Source organism: Protopterus annectens, chromosome 12.part0, assembly GCF_019279795.1.
Source record: "Protopterus annectens isolate FY-2018-M chromosome 12.part0, PAN1.0, whole genome shotgun sequence".
NCBI lineage: Eukaryota > Metazoa > Chordata > Ceratodontiformes > Protopteridae > Protopterus > Protopterus annectens.
The window spans coordinates 1,361,563,312-1,361,588,779 of NC_056746.1; the positions used below are offsets into that span (position 1 = coordinate 1,361,563,312).

Genomic DNA, 25,468 nt, shown 5'->3' on the forward strand with positions numbered 1-25,468 from the left:
CTCTCATAATTCCACACTGATTCCTGGCTACATTAGATATAAAGGATGCTTATCTACACATCCCGATCAAACCCACCCATAGGAAATACTTGAGATTCTTGGTGGGTTTCTCTCACTTGGCAATTCTCTGCCTTGCCCTTTGGACTCTCCACCACATCCAGAGTTTTCTCCAAATACTTGACACCAGTGGTGGCTTTACAGCAGGACAAAGGGAATACAGACATTCCCTTACCTGGATGACATGCTAATCCAGGATGCCAACCAAGAAACCCTCCAAGGGCACATCCACTTTGCGGTGATCCTCCTACAATCACTGGGATTTCAGCTAAACTTCCCAAAATCCCACCTCCAACCAACCCAAGACATTGTATTCCTTCGGTGCAGGATCCACTCAGATCTCATGGAGGCATACCTACCCCCACCAAAACTGAGTTCATTGACAGAACATCTCCGGGTCCTTCTCTCCACAGAGTTGCCTACAAGGCAGTACCTCAAATGTCTGGGCTACATGACAGCCACCATACCCATACTTCCATTAGCAAGACTGCACATGAGAAAGCTACAGTGGTACCTACGGTCAGTCTGGAAGCAACACAACCAGCCTCTGGAGCACATTGTGCCCCTACTACCCTGCTTAAAAAAGGAAATACAATGGTGGTTGGCCCAGGTGAATCACAACCCAGGCCTTCCTCTCCAACCACCTCAACCCTCTCAGGTCATGCACACAGGCACTTCAGACCTGGAGTGGGGCCACCCTCGGACACTGAAAGGTGCAGGGCCTATGGCCAAATCACCTCAAATCAGAACACATCAATCCCAGAGAGATGAGGGCAATCAGTCTAGCCCTCCAGGCATTTCTCCCTTTCCTACAACAGGGGCCACTTCTGATATACACAGACAACACCACTGTACTGTGGTATATCAACAAACAGGGAGGGACCAAGTCCTACTTGCTCTGCAGACTAGCCCTTTTTGTTTGGGAATTGGCCACTTCACAGGGAATAACCCTGCAGGTGACCTACATTTCTTCTCTCCACAACTCTCAGGCTGATTATTTGTGCGGAACCAGCACAAACAACCACTAATGCATGCTTCACAGAGATGTCTTCCTGGATCTGGTCCACAGATGGGGTACCTCAAATAGACGTGTTTGCCTCCACCATCAACAGGCAACTTCCTGGCTTCTGCACCAGGACACCAGAAACACAGGCACTGGCAGCAGATGCCTTCTCAATTTCCTGGAAGGGGAACTATCTATATGCATCCCCCCCTTCCCACTCATTCAGAAGGTCCTGCTGAAACTACAGCAGGACAATCCAAAAATCTTTCTGGTCATTCCCTACTGGCCCAGGCAGCACTGGTTCCCCTTACTCCTTCACTTATCCAAGGGCAATCACCACAAGTTACCCCCTGAGTGGACCTTCTCACACAGAACAAGGGATCACTAATCCATCCACAGTGGCAGCTTCTGCACCTAACCCTATAGCTGATAGGATTCTGATCCCATTTAGATACATTTACAATGAGGACATGTTCAATGTCCTACAGGGGGCCAGAAAACCAAATACAAGGAAACCATATCTCTCAAAGTGGAAACGATTCACTATGTGGTGTCATAAAAGACAGCTGGATCCGCTTCTCAGTGAGCCCCATCTAGTGCTGTCTTACCTGTGTGAACTACTACAGACTGGATTGGCTTATTCTTCCGTCAAAGCCCACTTGTCTGCTATTTCTGTATGTCTGCCTCTGAATCCCCCATTAGCATCCAGCCTTCCTTACAAACTCTTCCTCAAGGGGGTACTTCACCTTAGGCCCCCCCCAGGAAATCTTCTCCCCCACCTTGGGACCTTAACTACATGCTCAAGAAGCTTACGCTCCTGCCCTTTGAGCCAGCAGATAAAGCTTCCCTAAAGCATTGTACTTGGAAAACTGTTCTGTTAGTGGCCCTTTACCTCAGCCAGGTAAGTGTCTGAACTCCAAGCCCTTATGGCTATTCTTTCCTTCCTTATTTTCCACAAGAACAGGGTTACCCTCAGGACAAACCTGTCATTCATGCCCAAGGTATTCAATGACCTGTCCCTCAATCAGGCTGTACACTTACCTGTCCTTTTCCCAAACTCACAAGGAGACAGTGAGAGAGTGTTGCATTCCCTGGATGTACACAGATAAATCAGATTCTACCTGCACAACACCAAGTCTATCAGACAAGCTGACCAACGTTTCATATCCTTCCATCCTAAAGCACTGGGGAAGGCAGTATCCAAGCAGACTGTTTCTGCTTGGATGTCCAAGGCCATCACCTTCTGCTACCAATTCCATGGACAGTCTCTGCAGGGTACAGTTAAAGCTCATTCCAAAAGAGCCATGGCCTCTTCAGGTGCCTTCTTCAAGGGCCTGGATAGGTCTAATATTCTGGAGGCTGCTACTTGGTCTTCGGTCCACACCTTCATCAAACACTACAAGCTTGACCACATCTCTAGATCCAGGGCAGGGTTCACCAGGGCTGTCCTTCATGGATTCCTAGAGTCTGCCTCTAGACCACCACCCCAATTTCAGTGAGCTTTGACACTCACCCATATGCAGAATACTGCAACATGGGAATAGAAGGACATAGAAAAGTTGTGTAAAATCTTACCATAACTATAGATGTTTTTGTCTTCCATGTTGCAGTATTCCTTCCCACCCTCTTTCCCCTAATGTCAGTTAATGACTTCCCAATCTGGATGGCAATGATATGGCATTGCCCTTACTAGGACTGGTTCTGACTGGGGCCTTCTGTTCTGAGGTCTGGTGCATCCTGACAAAACCTTTATGGCCCATGTATTCTCGGCCACATCAGATGTCTCGCGCACCTTGGAGGAAGTAAAAGCTTTTGGATACTGGCTATATGTACGCGAGACTAGAGGAGTAAACCCATATGCAGATAACTGCAACATGGAAGAGAAGGGCACCTATGGTTATGGTAAGATTTTACACAACTTTTCTTTCTTTCTTTCTTTAGATATCACATGTTCTTTCTTTAGATATCACATGAGAGGCTGAGTTACTTTGGGGTTTGAGTGCTCCTCCTGATGTGACAGAGAGTTGGGTATGAGTGATCCTCCTGATGTGAGGGAGAGTTGGGTCTAGGAACTCCTCCTGATGTGAGGGAGAGTTGGGTCTAGGAACTCCTCCTGATGTGAGGGAGAGTTGGGTTTGAGCACTCCTCCTGATGTTAGGGAAAATTGGGTCTGAGCACTCCTCCTGATGTCAGGGAGAGTTGGGTAGGAGCGCTCCTCCTGATGTCAGGGAAAATTGGGTCTGAGCACTCCTCCTGATGTGAGGGAGAGTTGGGTCTGAACACTCCTCCTGATATGGAGAGTTGGGTTTGAGCATTCCTCCTGATGTCAGGGAGAGATGGGTATGAGTGCTGCTCCTGATGTCAGGGAGAGTTGGATCTGAGCACTCCTGTTGATGTCAGGGAGAGTTGGATCTGAGTGCTCCTCCTGATGTGAGGGAGAGTTGGGTCTGAGCGTGCCTCCTGATGTCAGGGAGAGTTTGGTCTGAGCACTCCTGATGTCAGGGATTGGGTCTGAGCACTTTTCCTGATATCAGGGAGAGTTGAGTCTCAGTGCTTCTCCTGATGTCAGGGACTGGGTCTGAGCACTTTTCCTGATGTCAGAGAGAGTTGGCTGTGAGCACTCCTACTGATGTCAGGGAGAGTTGGGTCTGAGCAACCCTCCTGATATCGGAGAGTTGGGTCTGAGCACTCCTCCTGATGTCGGGGAGAGTTGGGTCTGAGCACTCCTCCTGATGTCAGGGAGAGTTGGGTCTGAGCACTCCTCCTGATGTCAGAGAGTTGGGTCTGAGCACTCCTTCTGATGTCAAGGAGAGTTGGGTCTGAGCACTCCTCCTGATGTCAGGAAGAGTTGGGTCTGAGCACTTTTCCTGATGTCAAGGAGAGTTGGGTCTGAGCACTCCTCCTGATGTCAGGGAGAGTTGGGTCTGAGCACTCCTCCTGATGTCAAGGAGAGTTGGGTCTGAGCACTTGTCCTGATATCAGGGAGAGTTGGGTCTGAGCACTTTTCCTGATGTCAGAGAGAGTTGGCTCTGAGCACTTCTCCTGATGTCAAGGAGAGTTGGGTCTGAGCATGCCTCCTGATGTTAGGGAGAGTTGGGTCTGAACACTCCTCCTGATGTCAAGGAGAGTTGGGTCTGAGTGCTCCTCCTGATGTCAGGGATTGGGTCTGAGCACTTTTCCTGATGTCAGGGATTGGGTCTGAGCACTTTTCCTGATGTCAGGGATTGGGTCTGAGCACTTTACCTGATATCAGGGAGAGTTGGGTCTCAGCGCTTCTCCTGGTACATTGTTTTAGTAAAAGGTTAAGCTTTCCTCCAGACTCAGCAGTAGAGCTATCAGTTGTTCTACTCATGTGCTTAAATACTAAGGGACATCCTTCACCAAATGTAGGACATGACAGTTGATTTATCTAATAAGCTTTTTAAAGAGAATTTATTCAGGATTTCACAAATGGCTGTAAAAGTGGGTAGGCATACCTTCAAATGTGGTTATGGTACCATTTACAATTGGGTCAGAGGTGCAGACACAGTAATACACAGACATATCTGGCTTAAAATACAGTCTTTACTGGAGGGCAATAAAGGGCAGCTTTTCTATGCTCCCTTTGGTAACAAGTAACCGTTTTGATTCCTTGTCAATGAATACTGAAAAGTCTGAATGAGAAAAGTAAGTCTATCCAATCAGTTAAACATTTATTTCTGCTTTCTATTTGTAGTATAAGAAGAAGCACATTTACTGAATGGTAACAGTTTTCTAGAAAACAGTCAAGCCAGAAACATTTGACCAAAAGAGGGAATTTGAGAAGAAACAGTAGAGATGAGGCAGGCCACATGGTAGGGAAAGAGAGAATGGTCCACCTCAGCAAAGAAGGACCCTCCCAATACTGGCTGTCTTTTTTTTCTCACCCCCCCTCCCTTGTTCTTCAAAAAATGTCTTATGACAAAGACTTTCACACTTGAAAGAGAACTGGTTCAACCATACTGTAGATCTGTGGGTAGGACAAGTAATTGTTGTGGTTTAAAAGGCAGAGCTCAAAACTTTCTCACCTTTTTGTTAATTTCCTCCCACTCAGAGATCACATCTCCTTCACAGTACATGTTATGTAGCATTTATTGAAGCCCAGACCTATATAAAGGGTCCCTTTAGAAGAACAAGGAAGAGACCTATTTTCAAGGAAGAAGTTTATATTTAAGACTTTTCCTTGTTCTCAAAACCCCTTGAGTTTGCATTCTGGATCTCTCCAAGTTAAATAATTCGTGACACTGAAGACATTCAGGATGCTAACCTTGTAAACTTTCTTTCATCTGCTAATGCAGGATGCCTTTATGATAAGTCTGTCCTGGACATTAGAAATGAGAGGGTCATCCCAAAGATCAACCTATTTGCTTCCCTCATGAATCATCAGTTACCTAAGTTCTGTTGTAGGATACGTCATATAGGAGTCATAATTAAAAAAAAAAAAATTCTTATCCAGGTGGGACCAGAGGCCTGCATATGGCTTCCCTATAATTCCTCTCATTCCACAGACACCCTGAAAATAACAAGAGGAGGAGCATAACTTATTCTAATAGTTCTAAACTGGCTAAGGTAAGTCTGGTTCTGTCAGGTGATGTAGAAAGACACAGTGGGGCCAACACCCTCCCGCCCTCTGTACTGTAGACTGCTCTTTCAGTGGGGCAGAACATAGCAACTAAATCTTGAGAGGAAAATGTCTGGCTGAATCCATGCTAACAAGCAAGAATATCTAACACCAGGAAGTCATATTTATTATTATGGTCTGCATTCTTTTCATTAGTGTCAGAATAAGGGAATAGCCATACCTTATAACACGTGTCAGATGTTTTAAAGTTTCTTACAGCTATTTAGGCAGGACCTTTCTTACTCCATGATAAAGCTGCATCTGTTAAACATTACTGCTGAGATAACACCAGTTTCAGAAAACATGTCAGTAAATTTGTTTTTTTAAGATGGCCTTTTACTTCATGTAACATAGATGACCTTTCTTCCTGGGTTGGGATCTGAATGTTATGACACAGAAGCCAATTGTATACACTTTTAACCTGCTGAAATATTTATTTTAAAACTCCCTTTTCTTTGTAATAATTTCATTAGCCAGAAGCAGCTCTGAGAGCAATGTTATTATCATCCACAGGGCTAGCAAAGCCATGAGGATAAGCTCTCCTTCATTTCTAAAGTGGCATCTGAGCTACTTTTGAATCATTTGGTTCAAATATCTATTTTTATCCCAGTATTGAATACAAGGGAAGAAGATTTTACACACTACGGATGTATACATACAATGTAGGTGTTATATTAACCTGTCCAGGAAATGCAAGCGAACAGACTCAATATTCATGTCCTTCATACTTGGCACTCAGGAATGACCAGTGTCTAAGCAAATAGTCACCCTGTCTTTGGCTAACTGCGTCACATTTTGATGCATTGAGTAGTATAAGCTCCTGATTCAGCATGCTAAAGTGCATTTGACCAGAACACCTTCTACTTTTATAACCAAGTTTAAGACTGGTTCTGTAAACCTGTCACCTGGACTTCCACCCACTCCTTCTTTAAGCAATATAAGCTAGACGTCCAGTCAGGAAGTATGTCTGGTTTTGCCACTGCAGTATAGCAAGGCACTCTGTAACTTTCTAATGTCTAGAGAGTCATGACGCCCCACGCTGCTTGGTACACTTCCATTTATAGTATAAAAACACTATAGTAGTGATCTATAGTAATATGGTGTAGGCATACTCACCATTCCATTTATAGTATGAATGCACTATAATAGTGATCCGTAGTAACATGGTGTAGCTGTGCTCACCATAACTGTACATTTTCAATAAAAAGGTCATTACTGCAGTGGGGACTTGACAACTTTCCTTTCCCCAGTACTTCCAAAAATTCTGATTGTGCCTTCTTGCATAGATTTTCTTTTGAACAAATACATTCCTTAAATGAAATTAGAAAAAAAATGCCACCATGATTTGTAGTTGTGTACTGATGTTGATAGAAATGTTTTATTTTTTGTAAGCACTGGCAATGATTGTCATGAATAATTTGTAGTCATTAGTTTACATTATTATGAACAGGACTGTGAAGCAATGTCAAACAGATGTAGATAATAACTCTACAAAATGTAGTTGTGTTAAGAAATTCTATGTTTTTTTATGTGTTTTTAGCACAAAGTATACCTTATCCCAAGCAAGCAGTTTAGTATGGAGTATGCAGAACCAAAGGTCCATTGCATCAGCACTCATGGAGTTTTCTCAACAAACAGGTAAAGAGTAAACACTATTGTACAGACTTACAGACTATATTTGATGGGAGACTTTGGGAGTTAATTTTACTCTACCCAACTGTGCTGTAAGCAACAATACCTCCATAGCAAGTAGAAACAAGTTAACTGCAGGCATCAAAAGGTCCTAAAAGTATTCTTTTTCAGCTCATCTGGTAAGTAGAGAGCAGCACTTTTTAAAATAAAAGGGATACATACATGCAATTTCCCATAAAATGCTTTTGCCTTAGTTCTTTGATGACACAGTGAATAAAAAATGTTTATTTTGCAATATGAGGAAAAGGAAACAAGGAAAAATTAGTTGGAAGGAGTGCAAATAGTCAGTCCAGAAGAAACAAAGGGCAGAGATGAGTAAGATGAGTAAGGGAAGACGAAGTGGTACGTGGACAACTGAGAGAGATGAAACTCAGAATAGGTGCAAAATAACAAGTATCCTTAGGTTCAAAACAGAATGGAAAAAAGTCATCCTACAAAGAGCTAAAGGGGGACAGGCATCCTAGCAAATGGAAAAAAAATGAATGTTAAGTTTGTTCTGCAGTAAAGTGACAAAAGGGGGGCTGGTAACCTGTGGATGAGTACAACAGAAAACATGGGGGATGATACTGCAGGATAACCTCAAGTTGTTTATGGGAGAGAAAGGAAGTTTGGGTTTGAGAGACGAAAATTGAACAGATAACCAGGATATCAAGGAAGCCAGATGTTTGATCTGTGTCCACTGTGTTGAAAATGTGTATTGCACCAAAATGCACATTTATTGAATAGCAGTCACTGCAGGGGTAATAGCCAATTCCACAAAGTACAGAAATCCTGGAGCTGATTATATTAATGGTGCACACTGTAGAAAGCCCCCTGCATTGTCAGATTTGCATTCCATTTCAGTTTGTTTTTGTTTAAAAGTGAAATTCAATCAAAACAACTTTTGACTGGCTATCCTAGATCTACTGTAGATCTCTAAAAGAAAAGCCAGGGAGATGAGATACAATATGACAAGGAAAGACTAACTGTAAAAACGACTAAAGTGCTAACGTCTAGTCTGGTTTCCTTTTCCTTGGGAGTCACACTGTCTAGTTTCTAATTTATACAATGTAACCAGTCATGAGAACAAAATCAAACAGCACTTAAAATAAAACCACCAGGATATAATGAAATTAATTATAACTATGAATAAGGTGTGTTACAGTGACATGCAGAATTTGAAAGGAATTAAATGAGAGTAACTCTTGGAATCTGGGGGTGAGAAAGCAGTGATGAAGTACTGAAGGGAAGGATTGGGGTAGAGAGAGAAATGGAGGGGGAGAGTGCAGCTTGAGTGATGAGGAAGAAATATTTGACAATCTGTAATAAGTATATTTAGCAGTTATTGATGATCTGTAATAAGTATATTTAAGCAGTTATTGATGATCTGTAATAAGAAGTATATTTAAGCAGTTAAACAACTGGTGCCTTGAGAGGCAGTTATTAATAGATGTGACCTGGAGGAAAGATCTCCTTCAGATCATTCGGACATTAAACTGAGGCCCCATCTGCTTGAGTTGTTGGTAGCTCAGGAGGATGTAAAAGACCCCATGGTACCTATCAAAAAGATTAAGGGAAGATCCCTGATGCCTTGACCCAATTTCCCCTAGTAGTATAAATACCACCTCTGGACTCCCCCTCTTGGAAACAGGCTACTAGTCTAGTGGGACTAACCTGGTAAAGAAAAATAAATAATATATGCCAAAAAATAGTAATAGAAAGGCTGGCAAGCATCAAGGGAAAACAATCGGCTCTGCAAACCACTGCTGAGCTGGGTAATAGCCGTCTTCAGATCCATTCAGCTACTGGACGCTGGTTTTCTCCACTGTATGAGTATAGTTTTGATTCAAGGGCCTTACTTTGTATTTGGTTTTAGTTTGTACTTTGAGTACTAAGCTTGTTTAACACAGATCGAATCACATATTTTATAGTTAAGCTTGGTAGAAAGCTGCATCCTGAACTGTTCTGAATTTGGGACGTGAATCTCAATGTGTTAATCCCAAGCATGATGATTAATAACATTTTTTGTTTTCTTCCTGCAGCAGTAGTTGTGTGCCATCCAGGTTCAAGAAACCACCTCTTTCTATCCTCCTTAAAGAAGGGTATGCAGTATCCATCCCGTCCAGCCAGCCTCTTATTTATGGGTCAAGAGTCACACCAGTGGAACAAGTTAATGGACTTCCTGAGCCACCTGTCCGCCCTCCTTCTGCTGTGGATCCATCTGACCTCATCCACCTACGTTCCCAAGAGGTACAGTTTGGCTACCATTATATTCACAAAAGTCTTCCAGAAATCATATCATTTGATGCTTAACCTAAAGAGATGTCTTGTGTGTATAAAAGCAAGATGGATAATTATATAACTGTCTCCACCTTTTTACATAGTATCACCATGCATTATACTGTAGGCATACTACACATGGTTACATAGTATCACCATGCATTATACTGTAGGCATACTACACATGGTTACATAGTATCACCATGCTTTATACTGTAGGCATACTATATATGGTTACATAGTATCACCATGCATTATACTGTAGGCATACTATACATGGTTACATAGTATCACCATGCATTATACTGTAGGCATACTATACATTGTTGCATAGTATCACCATGCATTATACTGTAGGCATACTATACATGGTTACATAGTATCACCATGCATTATACTGTAGGCATACTATATATGGTTACATGGTATCACCATGCATTGTACTGTAGGCATACTATACATGGTTACATAGTATCACCATGCATTATACTGTAGGCATACTATATATGGTTACATAGTATCACCATGCATTATACTGTAAGCATACTGTATATGGTTACATGGTATCACCATGCATTGTACTGTAGGCATACTATACATGGTTACATAGTATCACCATGCATTATACTGCAGGCATACTATACATGGTTACATAGTATCACCATGCATTATACTGCAGGCATACTATACATGGTTACATAGTATCACCATGCATTGTACTGTAGGCATATACTATACATGGTTACAAAGTATCACCATGCATTATACTGTAGGCATATTATACATGGTTACATAGTATCACCATGCATTATACTGTAAGCATACTGTATATGGTTACATGGTATCACCATGCATTGTACTGTAGGCATACTATACATGGTTACATAGTATCATCATGCATTATACTGCAGGCATACTATACATGGTTACATAGTATCACCATGCATTATACTGTAGGCATATACTATACATGGTTACATAGTATCACCATGCATTATACTGTAGGCATACTATACATTGTTGCATAGTATCACCATGCATTATACTGTAGGCATACTATATATGGTTACATAGTATCACCATGCATTATACTGTAGGCATACTATATATGGTTACATAGTATCACCATGCATTATACTGTTAGCACACTATACATTGTTGCATAGTATCACCATGCATTATACTGTAGGCATACTATACATGGTTACATAGTATACTGTAGGCATACTATACATGGTTACATAGTATCACCATGCATTGTACTGCAGGCATACTATACTTGGTTGCATTATACTGTAGGCATATACTATACATGGTTACATAGTATCACCATGCATTATACTGTAGGCATACTATACATGGTTACATAGTATCACCATGCATTGTACTGTAGGCATACTATACATGTTATCCCGTATTGTTTTGTGGTCACAGCTATGACCCAGGCAGCATATAACGAGAGTCTATGTTATCGCAGAGCAGTATAACTATGCAAACTTCATCTAATCACTTAGCTAGGATTTGTGTTGAAACAAATTTGATTTTACTGTAGATCACTATTAAATATGAAAACTTGGGATGTAGGAACTCGTAATATAAAACCTATAATACTAAATTTTCAAAATACTGAAAATGTTGAGCCACACAGCTGTAATAAAACTGCTCCATGAAAATGAATCTGCAAAATATGCATTGCTGAAGGGAGGATGCTCGTCTGTACCCTAACCCCAACACCTTGCTAAGATGTACAACCTCCATGGTCACACAACAAGAAGTTAAGGAAAAAAACACCTTTTTATACTTCAGTGAGAGTGGAAAGCAGATGTGTACTCTTTCTATAACATCACTGAGCATTATAACTGACAGATTTTCCTTTACCCAAATGTTGTATAATCCTTGAGTTGGTGTATGTAAGTAAGGAGGTAGAGAAGGACAAATTTCCCCAGTGGGGGACATGGAGATTTCTCCCTACAAACATGCTTGTTGTTACTCTGCTTTTAGTACATGAAGCGGTTTCATTATATGTGAATTAACATTTTGATTTTCAGGGATTTTGCTTTTCTGTTTTTTTAAATATTACAGTATTATTAATTTGATTTTTTATATTTCAGACTTTCACATTTAATATACACCTTCATATTCATTGGTCAAACAATGAAATATTAAATGTTAGAGATCCATTATAAGGTTTTAGATCTGCTTTTACTCCACGTTCCTCTTTGTCCTGCTGATGTTGGGTAGATGTTCTCTACTTGTGGTCCCCGTGAAGCATTTGGTCCACTAAACCAGAAGCAGCGGGGACCATTTTGTCATTGTCTGCAGAAATGGAAAGTGTTTCTGTTTTAGACCTTCTCAGTCCCACTTAAACCTTCAAGCTCAGGTAGTTTTTCAGTATTTTGAAAATTTAATATTGATTGTTATTGAAATTAAACATATTTGCAATCATTTACATTTTCATAATAAGACTTCATAGCTTGCAGTAATACATGCATCTGGTTGGTATGTAACTGTAATCACATTTATCTTGACTCAGAGGTGTTATTACGTTTCACTATAGCTGCATGACTACAATTTCCATTCCATTCTTATAAAAGTTTTCATTGTTATTATGAGTGGAAAGCATGTAAATCTCATTCATAATTACTTGTAGTAACTTCAGTATCTTTTGTCTGAGGTAAAAGATGTATATATATTTAAACCAAAGGAATCCCATTAAAGCCACTCTAGTTATCAGTATCTACTAATTGCCACCTTATGCCTCGTACCTTTATTACTAATAGACTCGTCTTCTGAAGTCTTTTCATACAACTTTTTTTTCTTACTGCTGTTTGTTATGTCCCTTTAATTAAAATTAATGCTTCCTGAATGCTTTCTTAAAAAAGTCTTTCACCAGCAAACAGACATCCATACATGTTACAGTGCCCTATGAAAACATAGTGCTGAAAATACCTCCCAGACCTCCCTCAGATAGTGCTGAAAATACCTCCCAGACCTCCCCAGATGCCTTTTTTAATTATTATATAGTCATTCCCCACTTATTTACCCTCTTTATCCAATACTGTGTAGATCTTTTTCCAAAACTGTCAAACTTCTTCCATTGTCAATTTACAAGTTATTCTTAAAGGTAGTATCTTTAATTAATAATTACATTCATTCATACCTGCTGTAAGTTCCTGTGCACTCAAGTTTCATCTACTTTATGTAGTGTATCAGTCTGTAACATGGTCCTGCTTCAGTCAAAATATCACCTTATCCATCTACAGGTATAACCAACAAGGAATAAGCAAACCTGTTATAAGTTCTTTAGTCCTTCATAAAGTCTTAACATTCCAGTATTATTTATTTATTTATTTATTTATTTAACATCTGTTTGCTGGGGAAGTCTGACTGGCTCACAAGAGCCCCTTTTCAGTGGAGAAACATAGAGAAAGCGTCATTTAATAGAGCCGCTCAGAAAGCTGTGATTTTCCTACTTCTGCAAAAATGAACTGAGAGCCAGTGACCCTACTCTGGAAATGAAATGACAGCCAGTGACCCTAGTCTGGAAATGGAATGAGAGCCAGTGACCCTACTCTGGAAATGAAATGAGAGCCAGTGACCCTACTCTGGAAATGAAATGAGAGCCAGTGACCCTACTCTGGAAATGAAATGAGAGCCAGTGACCCTACTCTGGAAATGAAATGAGAGCTAGTGACCCTACTATGGAAATGAAATGAGAGCCAGTGACCCTACTCTGGAAATGAAATGAGCGCCAGTGACCCTACTCTGGAAATGAAATGAGAGCCAGTGACACTACTCTGGAAATGAAATGAGAGCCAATGACCCTACTCTGGGAATGAAATTAGAGGCAATGACCCTACTCTGGAAATGAAATGAAAGCCAGTGACCCTACTCTGGAAATGAAATGAAAGCCAGTGACCCTACTCTGGAAATGAAATGCGAACCAATGACTCTACTCTGGAAATTAAATGAGAGCCAGTGACCCTACTCTGTAAATGAAATGAGAGCCAATGATCCTACTCTGGAAATGAAATGAGAGCCAGTGACCCTACTCTGGAAATGAAATGAGAGCCAGTGACCCTACTCTGGCACTGTACAGTGCTAACATAGAGCACGGGAGCTTTAGTGCAAGCCAACCTGAACAACTGCAAATTGTCTATCTAGAGGATAGGTTCTTCATCACAAATTGGAAGTCTGTGACCCCAGAGTTACTGTGTACCTTGAAGAAAACTAGAAAGCATATTACCAGTTAATCTTATCTAGGTAAGTGGAAATTATTTTCTTCTTAGCATGCAACTGATAAGATTTTGGTATAGGAAGTCCTTGGCTATTTAAGCTCCCTTTTCAGAGCAGTACTTTCCTAAGCCTCATCGAATGTCCCTGCTCTCACCAGGTCAGCCTGTTTCCTATGCTTCTTCCCATTTTCCTTACCAACAGAAAAGTCCTGCCTTGCAGGCTTCATCTAAAGCCACCAAGGAAGTTAATGTTTCCTTCTTGGGACCTAAACTTTGTTTCAGTGTAGCTTATACTCTCCCACGTCAAGCCAGCTTGTCATTGTGTCATAAAATGCCTTTCTTGGGAAATCATCTTTATTGTGACTTTTATTTCAGCTAGGAGCATATCTGAACTACAGGCTCTGATGTCCACCAACCCATATTTATATTCCACCAAGACAAAGGTCGCTTCAAGCATCAACTCACCTTTTATTCCACATACAGTGAACTTCCCCAAACCTTAAAAATAGGAGACGAAAAGCAATTCTTGTGTTAAACATGCACAGACAAAGTAGCTTTCCAGCTAGAAAAAAGGAATGGGAAAAAATATCAAATATTTATTTCTTTATGCAAGACTAATTTGGCAGTCTAACAATTAAGCAATCTTTGTCTAACTGGATAGCAAACCACATTGCATTATGTTATGATCACTATGGTAATCAAAGCATCATCATAATATAAGAGCTTTCTGTGGTTTGTCTTGTTTACTGTTAGTATTGTCTCACAGTTATTTGAAGGAATTCCAAAGACAGTGTCAATAAAGCTAAAATACTTTATTACACAAACTAATTAGCAGGCAAAGTATAATTTCACTTCACAGTATACCATCTGCTACAAATTACCCAAGGTGGACTAGAACCTGATACACTGGACACAGAACTTAAATTTTCTGGCTGTAAGATACATACTAGAAAAATGCGTTGCTGAATAAATTGTAAAACATACATACATATAATGGATCTACTTCTAAAGGTTGAAGTTTCAAAACTTTGAACTTCAAATGGCCAACACCAAAATATCAAAATTTTGAAACTTCAAAAACAAAATAAAAAAAATAGAAATAAAAACAAAACATTTTTTTTACATTTTTTGCAGGGGGCAAGCCCCCCCTACCCACACCCCCTGTTAAATAAATATACCAACTCCGAGATTGTTTTACACTGAGAAAAATGGTAAATATCCTGTTCCACTCTGTACAGCGATCTCCATTTAAAACGTTCAACGTTTCAAAACTTCGATGTAATCTCAGCCATTTGAAGTTGAAAGTTTTGAAACTATGAGCTTCTGAAGGGGATCCTGTATAATATATTTGTATACCATAAACTTTCTGTTTGGGAGGGTAAATGGCTTGCAAGGGCAGTTCGCCTAGTAGTAACCTAAGAACCATACATGCAGTTCATTTGCTAGGAAGAAACATTGTCACTTGTTTAAATCTGTTTCTTGTCAGATGTTTCTTAATGTCATATGTATTATATATGTTGATATTTTCTTTGATGGTGTCTATTGAAAAAATCTGTATTTTATAAAAACTTTCTAATTCTCCTGATTCTGTCATTGCTTCCATCAACCATTCTTGCAAAGGTTCTCCAAGCTGTTGTTAAAGTGGATTTTATACACTAAATGTCCCTAGGCTTAATGCTATATGGAAAATTTCTGTTATTCACATAGAATAAAACAAATGCAACCTTTTCTAAATCCATGTTTTAGTAAATGCTGTGTATTACTTTAGAAGAACAGGGCTCTGGTGTCTTATTTTTTGAAGACTCTTCAGAGAGGTGTAGGAGCATTGTTCTTGGGCAATCGCTGTTTGCTTCTGCACATTCCCAAGCATATTTACAGAGGTCAGAGGTCAGGATGTTTTACGTTAGTTTAGAATCACAACTTGGACTGCTATGGATTATTAAGAAACTGCAGGCTGTTACCAATGTTGTATTCTGGCAAACATACAATAGTTATATGCTAATTTTTAGTAAATAAAGCAGATGTTACATACTGTAGAAATGTCATACATTTAAGATTTATGTGCTGTTTAGGTAACAGAACATCTTATGTTTGTAAAACTTTAATTACTTAAATCACTTGTTAATTAGACCTTAAAAATATTAACAATGTAATTATTTAATGTATTTCTTAAACTAAATTGTTGTATTACTCCAATTTTTTTATAGTCATTATAGTCTGTAAACTTCATAAGCAATTGTACATTGTATTCTTTTTTAACATTGTTTTTGTAATTGTTATGTTTGTAGCTTTGTATATGTATTCTCATGGAGCTTTTCTCCCCGGGCCTCCATTGAAAAGGGCTCATTATGGCCCAATGGACTCTCCTAGTTAACAAACTGCAAATAAATAAATAAGTAAATAAAATAAATAAATCTATAATTCCCAAGAAAAAGTGCTAGGTTTAAGTTACTGGGCTGCGTTATCAGGAAACAGTATAATATGCACTCTGTTTAGCAAAGAGAATAAATACTGTATTGTTTTGTCAAGTGGAATGTGCTACTGTGTTACTAACCTCCTTGTATTCACAGGTAAACTACTAGTCTGGGTTTTATTTTTTTATTGCTCCCCCTCCCTGCTGCTAACCATCATCTGCTATTAGTTCCTCTCCTCATTCATCGGGTCCTTTGGACATGCCACAGCCTTCTGCCAGGGCTCGACCCAACCTATGTCCACATCTAGTGAGGAGATGAAGGAATATGATGCAGCATCATAATGCTGTTGGTGAGAGAGTCTTAACCCCCTCCCAACCTGTGGAAGACTTTCAGGCTCCAGCTTTGTAATGGCTGCCTACGGGATGTACATGAGAAAAATCTCAGTCATGTGCTCCAATGACCCAAGGATAGGAAGGGGTCAAGCCAGCATTGTCTGCTCAATTTCATCATTCCCCTGTCCAGTCCCTTCACCTCTCAGACTGCTAATCAAACAAAGGTCATCTGGGCAGTATGAGCTTTATCCGTCTGCACCACAGGGCTGGACCACTTGTCCATCTTTTCAAATCAGGCTACCCTTAGGCAGCAAGACGGTTCCTATGGTAACAGAGCTCATTCCACAAGAGCAGCAGGTCCTGCTTCTTTCTAGAGATGTGTTTCTACACAAGGGATTTCTGAGGCAGCTACCGGGACTTCATTTTATATCTTCTCTATACATAAACTAGCTGTCTGTTCCACAACCAGTGCAGCTTTTAACACAGTAATACTGCAGAATGTTTTGGCTCCTCAGGGCTGATATCAGGGTTAGTACTGCTTTAGCACTCCTCCTCTTGTATGTCCTGAATACTACAATGAGAGTAATCGCTGCAGGTAAAGTGACTATCATAGAAGTAGATGTTCGAGTACAGTGAACACACTTACATTCCACATCTCCTCCAAAGAAGAGATAGAGAAAGAAATGGGAAAGAGGCTAAAAGGATCTACAGGATGGGTGGGGGAACCCTGTACAGGGCCATCATCTTTATACAGGTTGGGTGTGAGGGGGGACTGTCTGGGGCCATAATCCTTCTACAGGGTCGGTGTGAGGGGGGACTGTACAGGACCATCATCTTTCTACATGGCGAGTGTGAGGGGGGACTGTACAGGGCCATCATCTTTCTACAGGGTGGGTGTGAGGGGGAACTGTCATGGGGCCATCATCCTTCTACAGGGTAGGTGTGAGGGGGGGACTGTACAGGGCCATCATCCTTCTACAGGTTGGATGTAAGGGGGGACTGTCCGGGGCTATCATCCTTCTACAGGGTGTGAGGGGGGCCTGTACAGGGCCATCATCCTTCTACAGGGTGGGTGTGAGGGGGGACTGTACAGGGCCATCATCCTTGTACAGGTTGGATGTAAGGGGGGACTGTCTGGGGCCATCATCCTTCTACAGGGTGGGTGTGAGGGGGGCTGTCCAGGCCCATCATCTTTCTATAGGGTGGGTGTGAGTGGGGGACTGTCTGGGGCCATCATCCTTCTACAGGGTGAATGTGAGGGGGGACTGTACAGGGCCATCATCTTTCTGTATGGTGAGTGTGAGGGGGAACTGTCCAGGGCCATCATCTTTCTACAGGGTGGGTGTGAGAGGGGACTGTCCAGGGCTGTCATCTTTATGCATGGTAGGTGTGACGGGAGACTGTACAGGGCCATCATCTTTATACAGGTTGGGTGTGAGGGGGGACTGTCTGGGGCCATAATCCTTCTACAGGGTAGGTGTGAGGGGGGACTGTACAGGACCATCATCTTTCTACATGGCGAGTGTGGGGGGGACTGTACAGGGCCATCCTCTTTCTACAGGGTGGGTGTGAGTGGGAGCTGTCTGGGGGCATCATCCTTCTGCAGGGTAGGTGTGAGGGGGGACTGTACAGGACCATCATCTTTCTACATGGTGAGTGTGAGTGGGGACTGTACAGGACCATCATCTTTCTACAGGGCGGGTATGAGGGGAGACTGTCTGGGGCCATCATCCTTCTACAGGGTGGGTGTGAGGGGGGACTGTCCAAGGCTGTTATCTTTCTATATGGTGGGTGTGATGGAGACGGTCCAGGGCTGTCATCTTTCTACAGGGCAGGTGTGACGGGAGACTGTACATGGCCATCATCTTTCTACAGGCAGGTGTGATGGGGGACTGTCCAGGGTCATCATCTTTTCTGCTGTAACAGGAATCTGCTAGTCATGACTTTACTTATTCTTCAGGATGGTCTGGACTATCTTGGATTTCATCAAAAAGAAGAGAAATAACATGGGCTGCTGTTTTTCTTTGTCCTAGTACAGGTCTTTTGTTTTCTACACAAGGAGAACAGCTTGTTGGGGGGGATCCAAAGTTTTGGGAGTCTGTGGTGTGTCAAGTTGGTGCTCACCTGGGTCCATTCAAACATAGAGACAAGGCATGGTTAGCATATCACACCACCAAAGATAAAATAGACCTCACCACATATCACCAACTCCGTAATCTTGCTAAGAAACAAATAAAATCAGACAAACAAAATTACTTCCAAACATGCCAGCAATTGCACCAAAAAAAGAAAAATAAAATTCTGGAAAAACATTAATAACCTCCTCAATCCTGGCTATGTCCCAACCCCTCCTCCTGTCACCTTGAATGTAACTGACCCCATAGTCACACAATTTAATACTCACCTTATTAACACAATGACATCACTTCTAGGTATACAACCTAAACTACCTCTTACTGTACCCACTCTCTCTTCGGATTCCCACAACCCCTTAACATTTACTTCCATCCAAACTAGCTACATAAAAACACTCCTCTCCAAGCTCAAACCCTGCTATCTTGCTGCAGACCTACTTCCCAATAAATTCCTTAAAATTGCTGCCCCATCTATTGCCTATCCTATATCACTTCCAATCAACTGTTCTATTGCTGAGCAATACGTCTCCTGTCTTTGGAAAATATCTCACATTATTCCCTTACACAAAGGTGGGACCTCTAAAGAACTAACAAGCTACTATCCATAGCCATCCTCTCCCCTCTAACTAAAATCTTAGGTAAATGCATTCACAAACAACTCCTTAACCATTTCCTTAATCACAACCTACTTTCCCCCACTCAACGTGGCTTTAGGTCAAAACATAGTACTAACACTGCCCTACTGTCTTTTACTAACACCATCCAAGTCTCATAAATGATGGCCAACTTGTTTCATCCATATGCCTTGAAATGTCAAAAGCCTTTGATACTGTTTCACACCAAATCCTACTCAACAAAGTGTCATCTTATGGTGTTAGTTCAACTGCCCTGTCCTGGTTCCATAGCTCTCTGTGTAACCGTCAGCAAGCTACCAAATGGGAATACACCCTTTCCCCTCTTCTCCCAAACTCTATTGGTGCACCCCAAGGTTCCATACATGGCCCCCTTCTTTTTACAGTATTTACAAATGACCTCTGCTCTGCAAGTCAACTAGCCTCCATAGTCCAGTATGCTGATGATTCCACACTTACTTGCTCAGCCACCACTCCCCAGGAACTACAAACAAAAATGCGGATATCTTTTCAGGATACAGAAAAATACATGACTGAACACCATCTCATACTTAACCCTAACAAAACCAAGACAATAGTTTTCAGAAGCAACAAACACAAAATATGCCAGTTCTCTCTAACAATATCTTCCTCAAATGGCACCAAAATATTACCCACAAGTCATTCCAAACTTCTAGGTGTCCCAATAGATGATACCTTAAGATTTGATATCTACATCTCCCTCACCATCAAAAAAGTCCACGCCAAACTAGGTACACTATATAGAGCCAAACCTTTCCTTACTGAATGTGCCACACTAGCCACTGCCCACTCACAACTGCTTTCCACTCAGCTCTACGGATCCCAAATATTTACTAATCTACGAAAAACAGAGCTAAATAGTCTAGAATTCTGCTATAATAAAATGCCAAAGTTCGCTACAGGCCACCCATACAGAACCCACCACTGCTCAGCACTCACCATACTCAACTGGCTAGAACTCCCAAACCTTTTAACACTCAGTCAACTGACCATAGTCCACAAAATAATTCACCAGCCCAATGATTGCCCCGCACTTACTAACCTAATTCTACCCAGTATAAATTACAAATCACACAGGTCCTCAAACAAGCTAATGTTAAAGGTTATTCAACCCCATAACACTCATAGTACCTCTCTCTACTCCTATAAAATTGCTAAGTTTTGGAACAATCTTCCTCAACCCATAGCATAAAACCCTAGCTGTCATCAGTTCAAACACCTGCTAAAAGAACATCTAGCAAATCATTGGCTCTGCTCCTGTCATACTCCTGGCTAAGTCTACCCACTCTCCATCTATTCTCTTATAACTACCCCTTTCCTATCTAGCTCTAGCCCATGTCTACCGTTTTATTTTTTCCACTTGGCTAACATTTTATTATACTTCATCTATTAGCAGTTAGTGTGGCCTTAAATGCTAGGAAGTCAATGGTCAGACACTTTTGTAACTGTATATATATATATATATATATATATATATATATATTTATTTTTTTTTTTTTTTACACTGTGACTTATCAAATATTAGTAATATTGTTAATATTATTGGCTTTTTTTAATTTTCTCAAGTGTATGTTTGGAGCTTTTCTCCCATGGTCACCGCTGAAAATGGGTTTCTGGCCCCAGACGATCATTACCCGGTAAACAAACTAAAAAATAAAATTCCCATGTATCATGAGTACTACTGCAGTAGTTTTCCTTTTACTTTACTGATATGGTAAATCGCAGCTATACTTTTCAGAAATAAACACATTCATTGAACTGCCAGTTGGGCGTTGAGCTGGCAACTCGGCACCATGAAAATCTACTGCCAATCATTAGCGTACCGGAGTTCCGCTGTGGCGACCCCTAACCGGGAAAAGCCGAAAGACAACAACAACATTGAACTGCCAGAGTATGGATGTAAGTTGTTTAGTATTGGTGTACACGCAGACACAAGTAACTGCTTTATTTATTTTTTTACATTGTCTGCTGATGTTGTTGGAACAACACAATTTGTGCTGTATAGGGCCCGTATGCACATTCTACCTCTTTGACTTCAGTGAAACTTCTTAGTATGTCTACTCTTTTATGTCACAATTAGTATGGCTTTAATGTCCAGAAATAAAAAAAAATGTTTAAAATTCATACTTACTGTTAAGTTATATAGTGTTCTGTATATCACATAATTCTGTCTGTATCACTTTTGATTATTTTTTTGTTTGTGTATGCATTTTATTCCACAGAATGTCGTTGTTTATAACAGCCATGTGAAGACATTGGGTCGCTATGCATTCATCTTACACTACTATCAGCCCAACCATCCAACCTTTCCAGTAGAAGTGTTGATCAATGGAGGGCGTGTCTGGCAAGGTAAAGTACCCCAGTTATATCCTGTAGTCTGTGTGTCTGGTAAAGATTAAGCAAAATGAATAAAACACCAGGGGCATGTTTTTAGATGTAGTGCTGGCTCTGGGAGCTGAAAAACTATCAGCATAAAAATGTACTCAGAAGATATCTTTGTCTGTAACTTCAGTCTTTCAGTTTTTGGTGGTAATTTGGGCTTTGGGAGCATGCTGCATGATCAGAAAAGTATATAAATGCATTTTTCAAAGGAAGGAGTTGAGTAAAAGTGGTGTAGAAGGGGTATGATGCTGAAGATTGGGAACGCTAAAAACTCCGCTTACAGAGGAAAAATCCTATTTCCTGCGCCGCTAATATGTTAGTTTACTGGGTCCCTTTCAGAGGGCTGAAGTTTCAGAAAGTTGAACTTCATATGCTCCAGAACATATAATTGACTTTCTAAAATGTTGAAGCTTTTATATGGAGATCATGACACAGTGAGAACTGGGAAATGTACCCTTTCTCCCACTGTAGTGCGATCTTGGATTTATTATATATAATATGCAGTGTGTGCAGGGGGGGGCTTGCCCCCCTTTAAAAACATAGATTTTTGTTGTTTTGTCCTGCTCCACTTTTCAGAAAGTTGATCATAAGGTTTCGACCATATGAAGTTCGACTTTCTGAAACTTTGATCTTCTGAAATAGATCCGTGTCTACTGCATATGTATATGTATAGTAGTGTAAAGGGGGGCTATGTTACTTCATCACATGCCTGCAATATCAAATATCTAAACATCAGTCCAAAAATATCAAAAGATGAAACATCAAAAGAGAGAATTGAATGGGACCTCTGCTATTTGAGAGCATGGAACAGAAGAGCTGTCCAAATATATTCCATGCTTACACTTACACATTTCTGACATGTGTTAACCTTGTAAAGTCCAACCCCACACATGTACATCCCACATATTTACATTCCTAACCTGATGTGCCCCTGTATACACCATGCTTACATTACACATTGTTGGGGAACAATTAGGAACAGCATAGCAGTACGTCAAGAACGTACACGTGTGTGAACACTTAACATGCAGACGTAGCAGTGCACATGGCAAGAAACTATATGTGTGGGCAGCAAACATGCAAGAACAACAAAGCACATATGTCAGAAGCATGCATATATGGTTAATAAGCATGTAGGGCAACATCTCAATGCTTTAAAAACATGAATATGTGAGCAGTGAAGATCCTAAGACAGCAAAGTAGCACATGCCAGAAAAGTGGAAATGTAGACAGCCAAAATGGTAAGATCAACCACAAAAACGTTTACCATTTCTGAAGGGGAAAATCTAAAAAAAAGAAACTGGATTAATGAATCCTGACATAAATGTAAGTGTTATGAGGGCTGCCTTATCAAACTGGAGATCCAGAACCAGTTGAAAGGTGTTTTGACTTTTTTGGATAGGTACAGGAGAAATTTGAAAATCTGTTTTAAATTTTGAAGTCTGGTTGATTTTGGTCAAAAAGATTAAATAATTTGTTATTTTTAAATAAATAAAGAAAATAGCGGTATCTTCTTAGGTAACCACATTTTAATAAAACAATAAAATCACCTCCAGTTAGTGCTTTTGTCTCAGTTCTACAGAGACGTCTTCAGACTGAGGGTAACTTCCACAAAATTCCTTTTAAAGGCTTCCATTATCACATGGTTTATCTCATCACATGATTACAACATCCAAAAAGTTAAGAAAACTTTGTGAAAAAGTTAAGTATTTTATACATTTAAAAAATACTTAATACATTTAAGAAACACACTTTCACCAACATACTACAAATCTACACTATATTTTAACTATATTATTTAAAAAAAAGTGTTACTAATGTTTGAACCTCTCTTTTCAAATACGTAACAAATTCGTCCCTAACATTTAAACTTGGTGGGAAGCAGGCATTGAGTTTAACCTGCCATAAGTATTCTAGCCAACCTAGCTCTTCTTCTATATTCATAACAGTAGTGTCACTAGGGAGGGCCTCTACTACCAAAAATTTGTACTCTCTTTTACAATATTTTAGCTTATAATGTTTGCTGAAAGCATTCTCATCCCCTCTCTGTATGGCCAAACTTATGGCAGGTCAAACTCAATGCTTACTTCCCACCAGGTTTAAATGATAGGGAGGAATTTGTTATGTTTTTGAAAAGAAAGAGGCTCAAACATTAGTAACACTTTTTTAAATAATATAGTTTAAAAAATATAGTGTAGATTTGTAGTAGGTTGGTGAAAATGGGTTTCTTAAATGTATTAAGTATTTTTTAAATGTATAAAATATTTATTAACTTTTTCACAAAGTTTTCCTAACTTTTTGGATGTTGTAAGTAAGAGAGTGTGACATTTTAAAGTGAATGTACTAGTAATCATGTGATGAGATAAACCATGTCATAATGGAAGCCTTAAAAAGGAATTTTGTGGAAGTTACCCTCAGTCTGAAGAAGACTCTGTAGAGCTGTGACAAAAGCACTAACTGGAGGTGATTTTATTGTTTTATTAAAGTGTGGTTACCTAAGAAGACACCGCTATTTTCTTTATTTGTTTTTCTACAAGTTTATTGGTGAAAAGCTGCTTTTGGTGGGAATTTGTTATTTTTGTTTATTTTTATTTACACTTTGTTGACCAGGTTAGTCCCACTAGGTCAGTGGCTTGTTTTAATGGGAGACCCGCAGTTGCATTCATACTGACTAGAGGAAATGTGTTCAGAATACAAGGGAAATTCACCTAGTCTTTTTCTGTAGGTGCCATAGATCTTTTCACATCCAACTGACCTACTATCACCTCAGGCAGATGGGGCCTCAGTTTAACACCTCATCTGAAAGAAGCATTTCTAATTGCTTATTTTAATGTGATATGATGAAATTAAGTAACTGACCTATTAGAAATGGACATGTAATTAATTGTGTAGTGGTGTGTATGTATAAATGTGTTACACATAGGTTCATATGTGGTTTCTAGGCTAACATCCCTAGAGCCCTTACAAGCGTAGCAAAATTATCCCAAGTTCCCCAATTGTCAGTGGTTAGGTGAGTGAAGTTCACAGAGGTAAAGGTATATGGTAATTAATACTGACTTCTTCTGTCCAGGAGGAATATGGATGCATTGCAATCACCCATCCATTGATCTAGGTTGTGTTTGAAGAGGGTCAGGGAGATGCTCCATTTCATGTAAATTGGAAGATTGTTCCAGAGATGTGGCAGTCTCTGGGAGATGTATCTATCGCTCCAGCATGTATCTGTCTTTCCATGTCTGGCTTACCTCTTTGAAGGTTTCCAGGTATTTTTGCAACACTTAGAAAATAAATTTAATAGTTTTGTTTGATTACACAAAAATAGAGACGCTGGAGAACTTTGACCAATATATTTTAAGTAGCTTGTGATTTTGTATACTTACCCAGGATTTCACCACAACAGACAAATGTGTATATGGTTTAATGTCTCACCTAATGTATAGATGCAGCCAGGATATTTGAAATAGTGCACTGATTTGTAGAAAGTACCCCCGACAATAAGTATAACAGTGTAATCTCCTCCAAAAACTAGCCAGTATTACATTATAAAAATGGAAACAAAGCTATTTAAAACTTATAACAATAACCCATAATACATATGCCTGTTAAAAAACAAAGTAAAGTAGTAGCACATCTCTACAGAAATAAATTAAAAAGTCAGCTCACAAGATCA

General features: G+C 40.2%; 1 protein-coding gene across 1 annotated transcript in view; it reads left to right on the forward strand.

The window, feature by feature from the left end:
- LAMA5 (laminin subunit alpha 5) overlaps positions 1 to 25,468 on the forward strand; it is a 1,615,491-nt gene that overhangs the window by 933,733 nt on the left and 656,290 nt on the right. Inside the window, exons 29-31 of the mRNA XM_044090412.1 lie at positions 7,240 to 7,337; positions 9,413 to 9,620; positions 21,642 to 21,768. Coding sequence (XP_043946347.1) covers positions 7,240 to 7,337; positions 9,413 to 9,620; positions 21,642 to 21,768 — 433 coding nt within the window. The remainder of the gene's footprint in view (positions 1 to 7,239; positions 7,338 to 9,412; positions 9,621 to 21,641; positions 21,769 to 25,468) is intronic.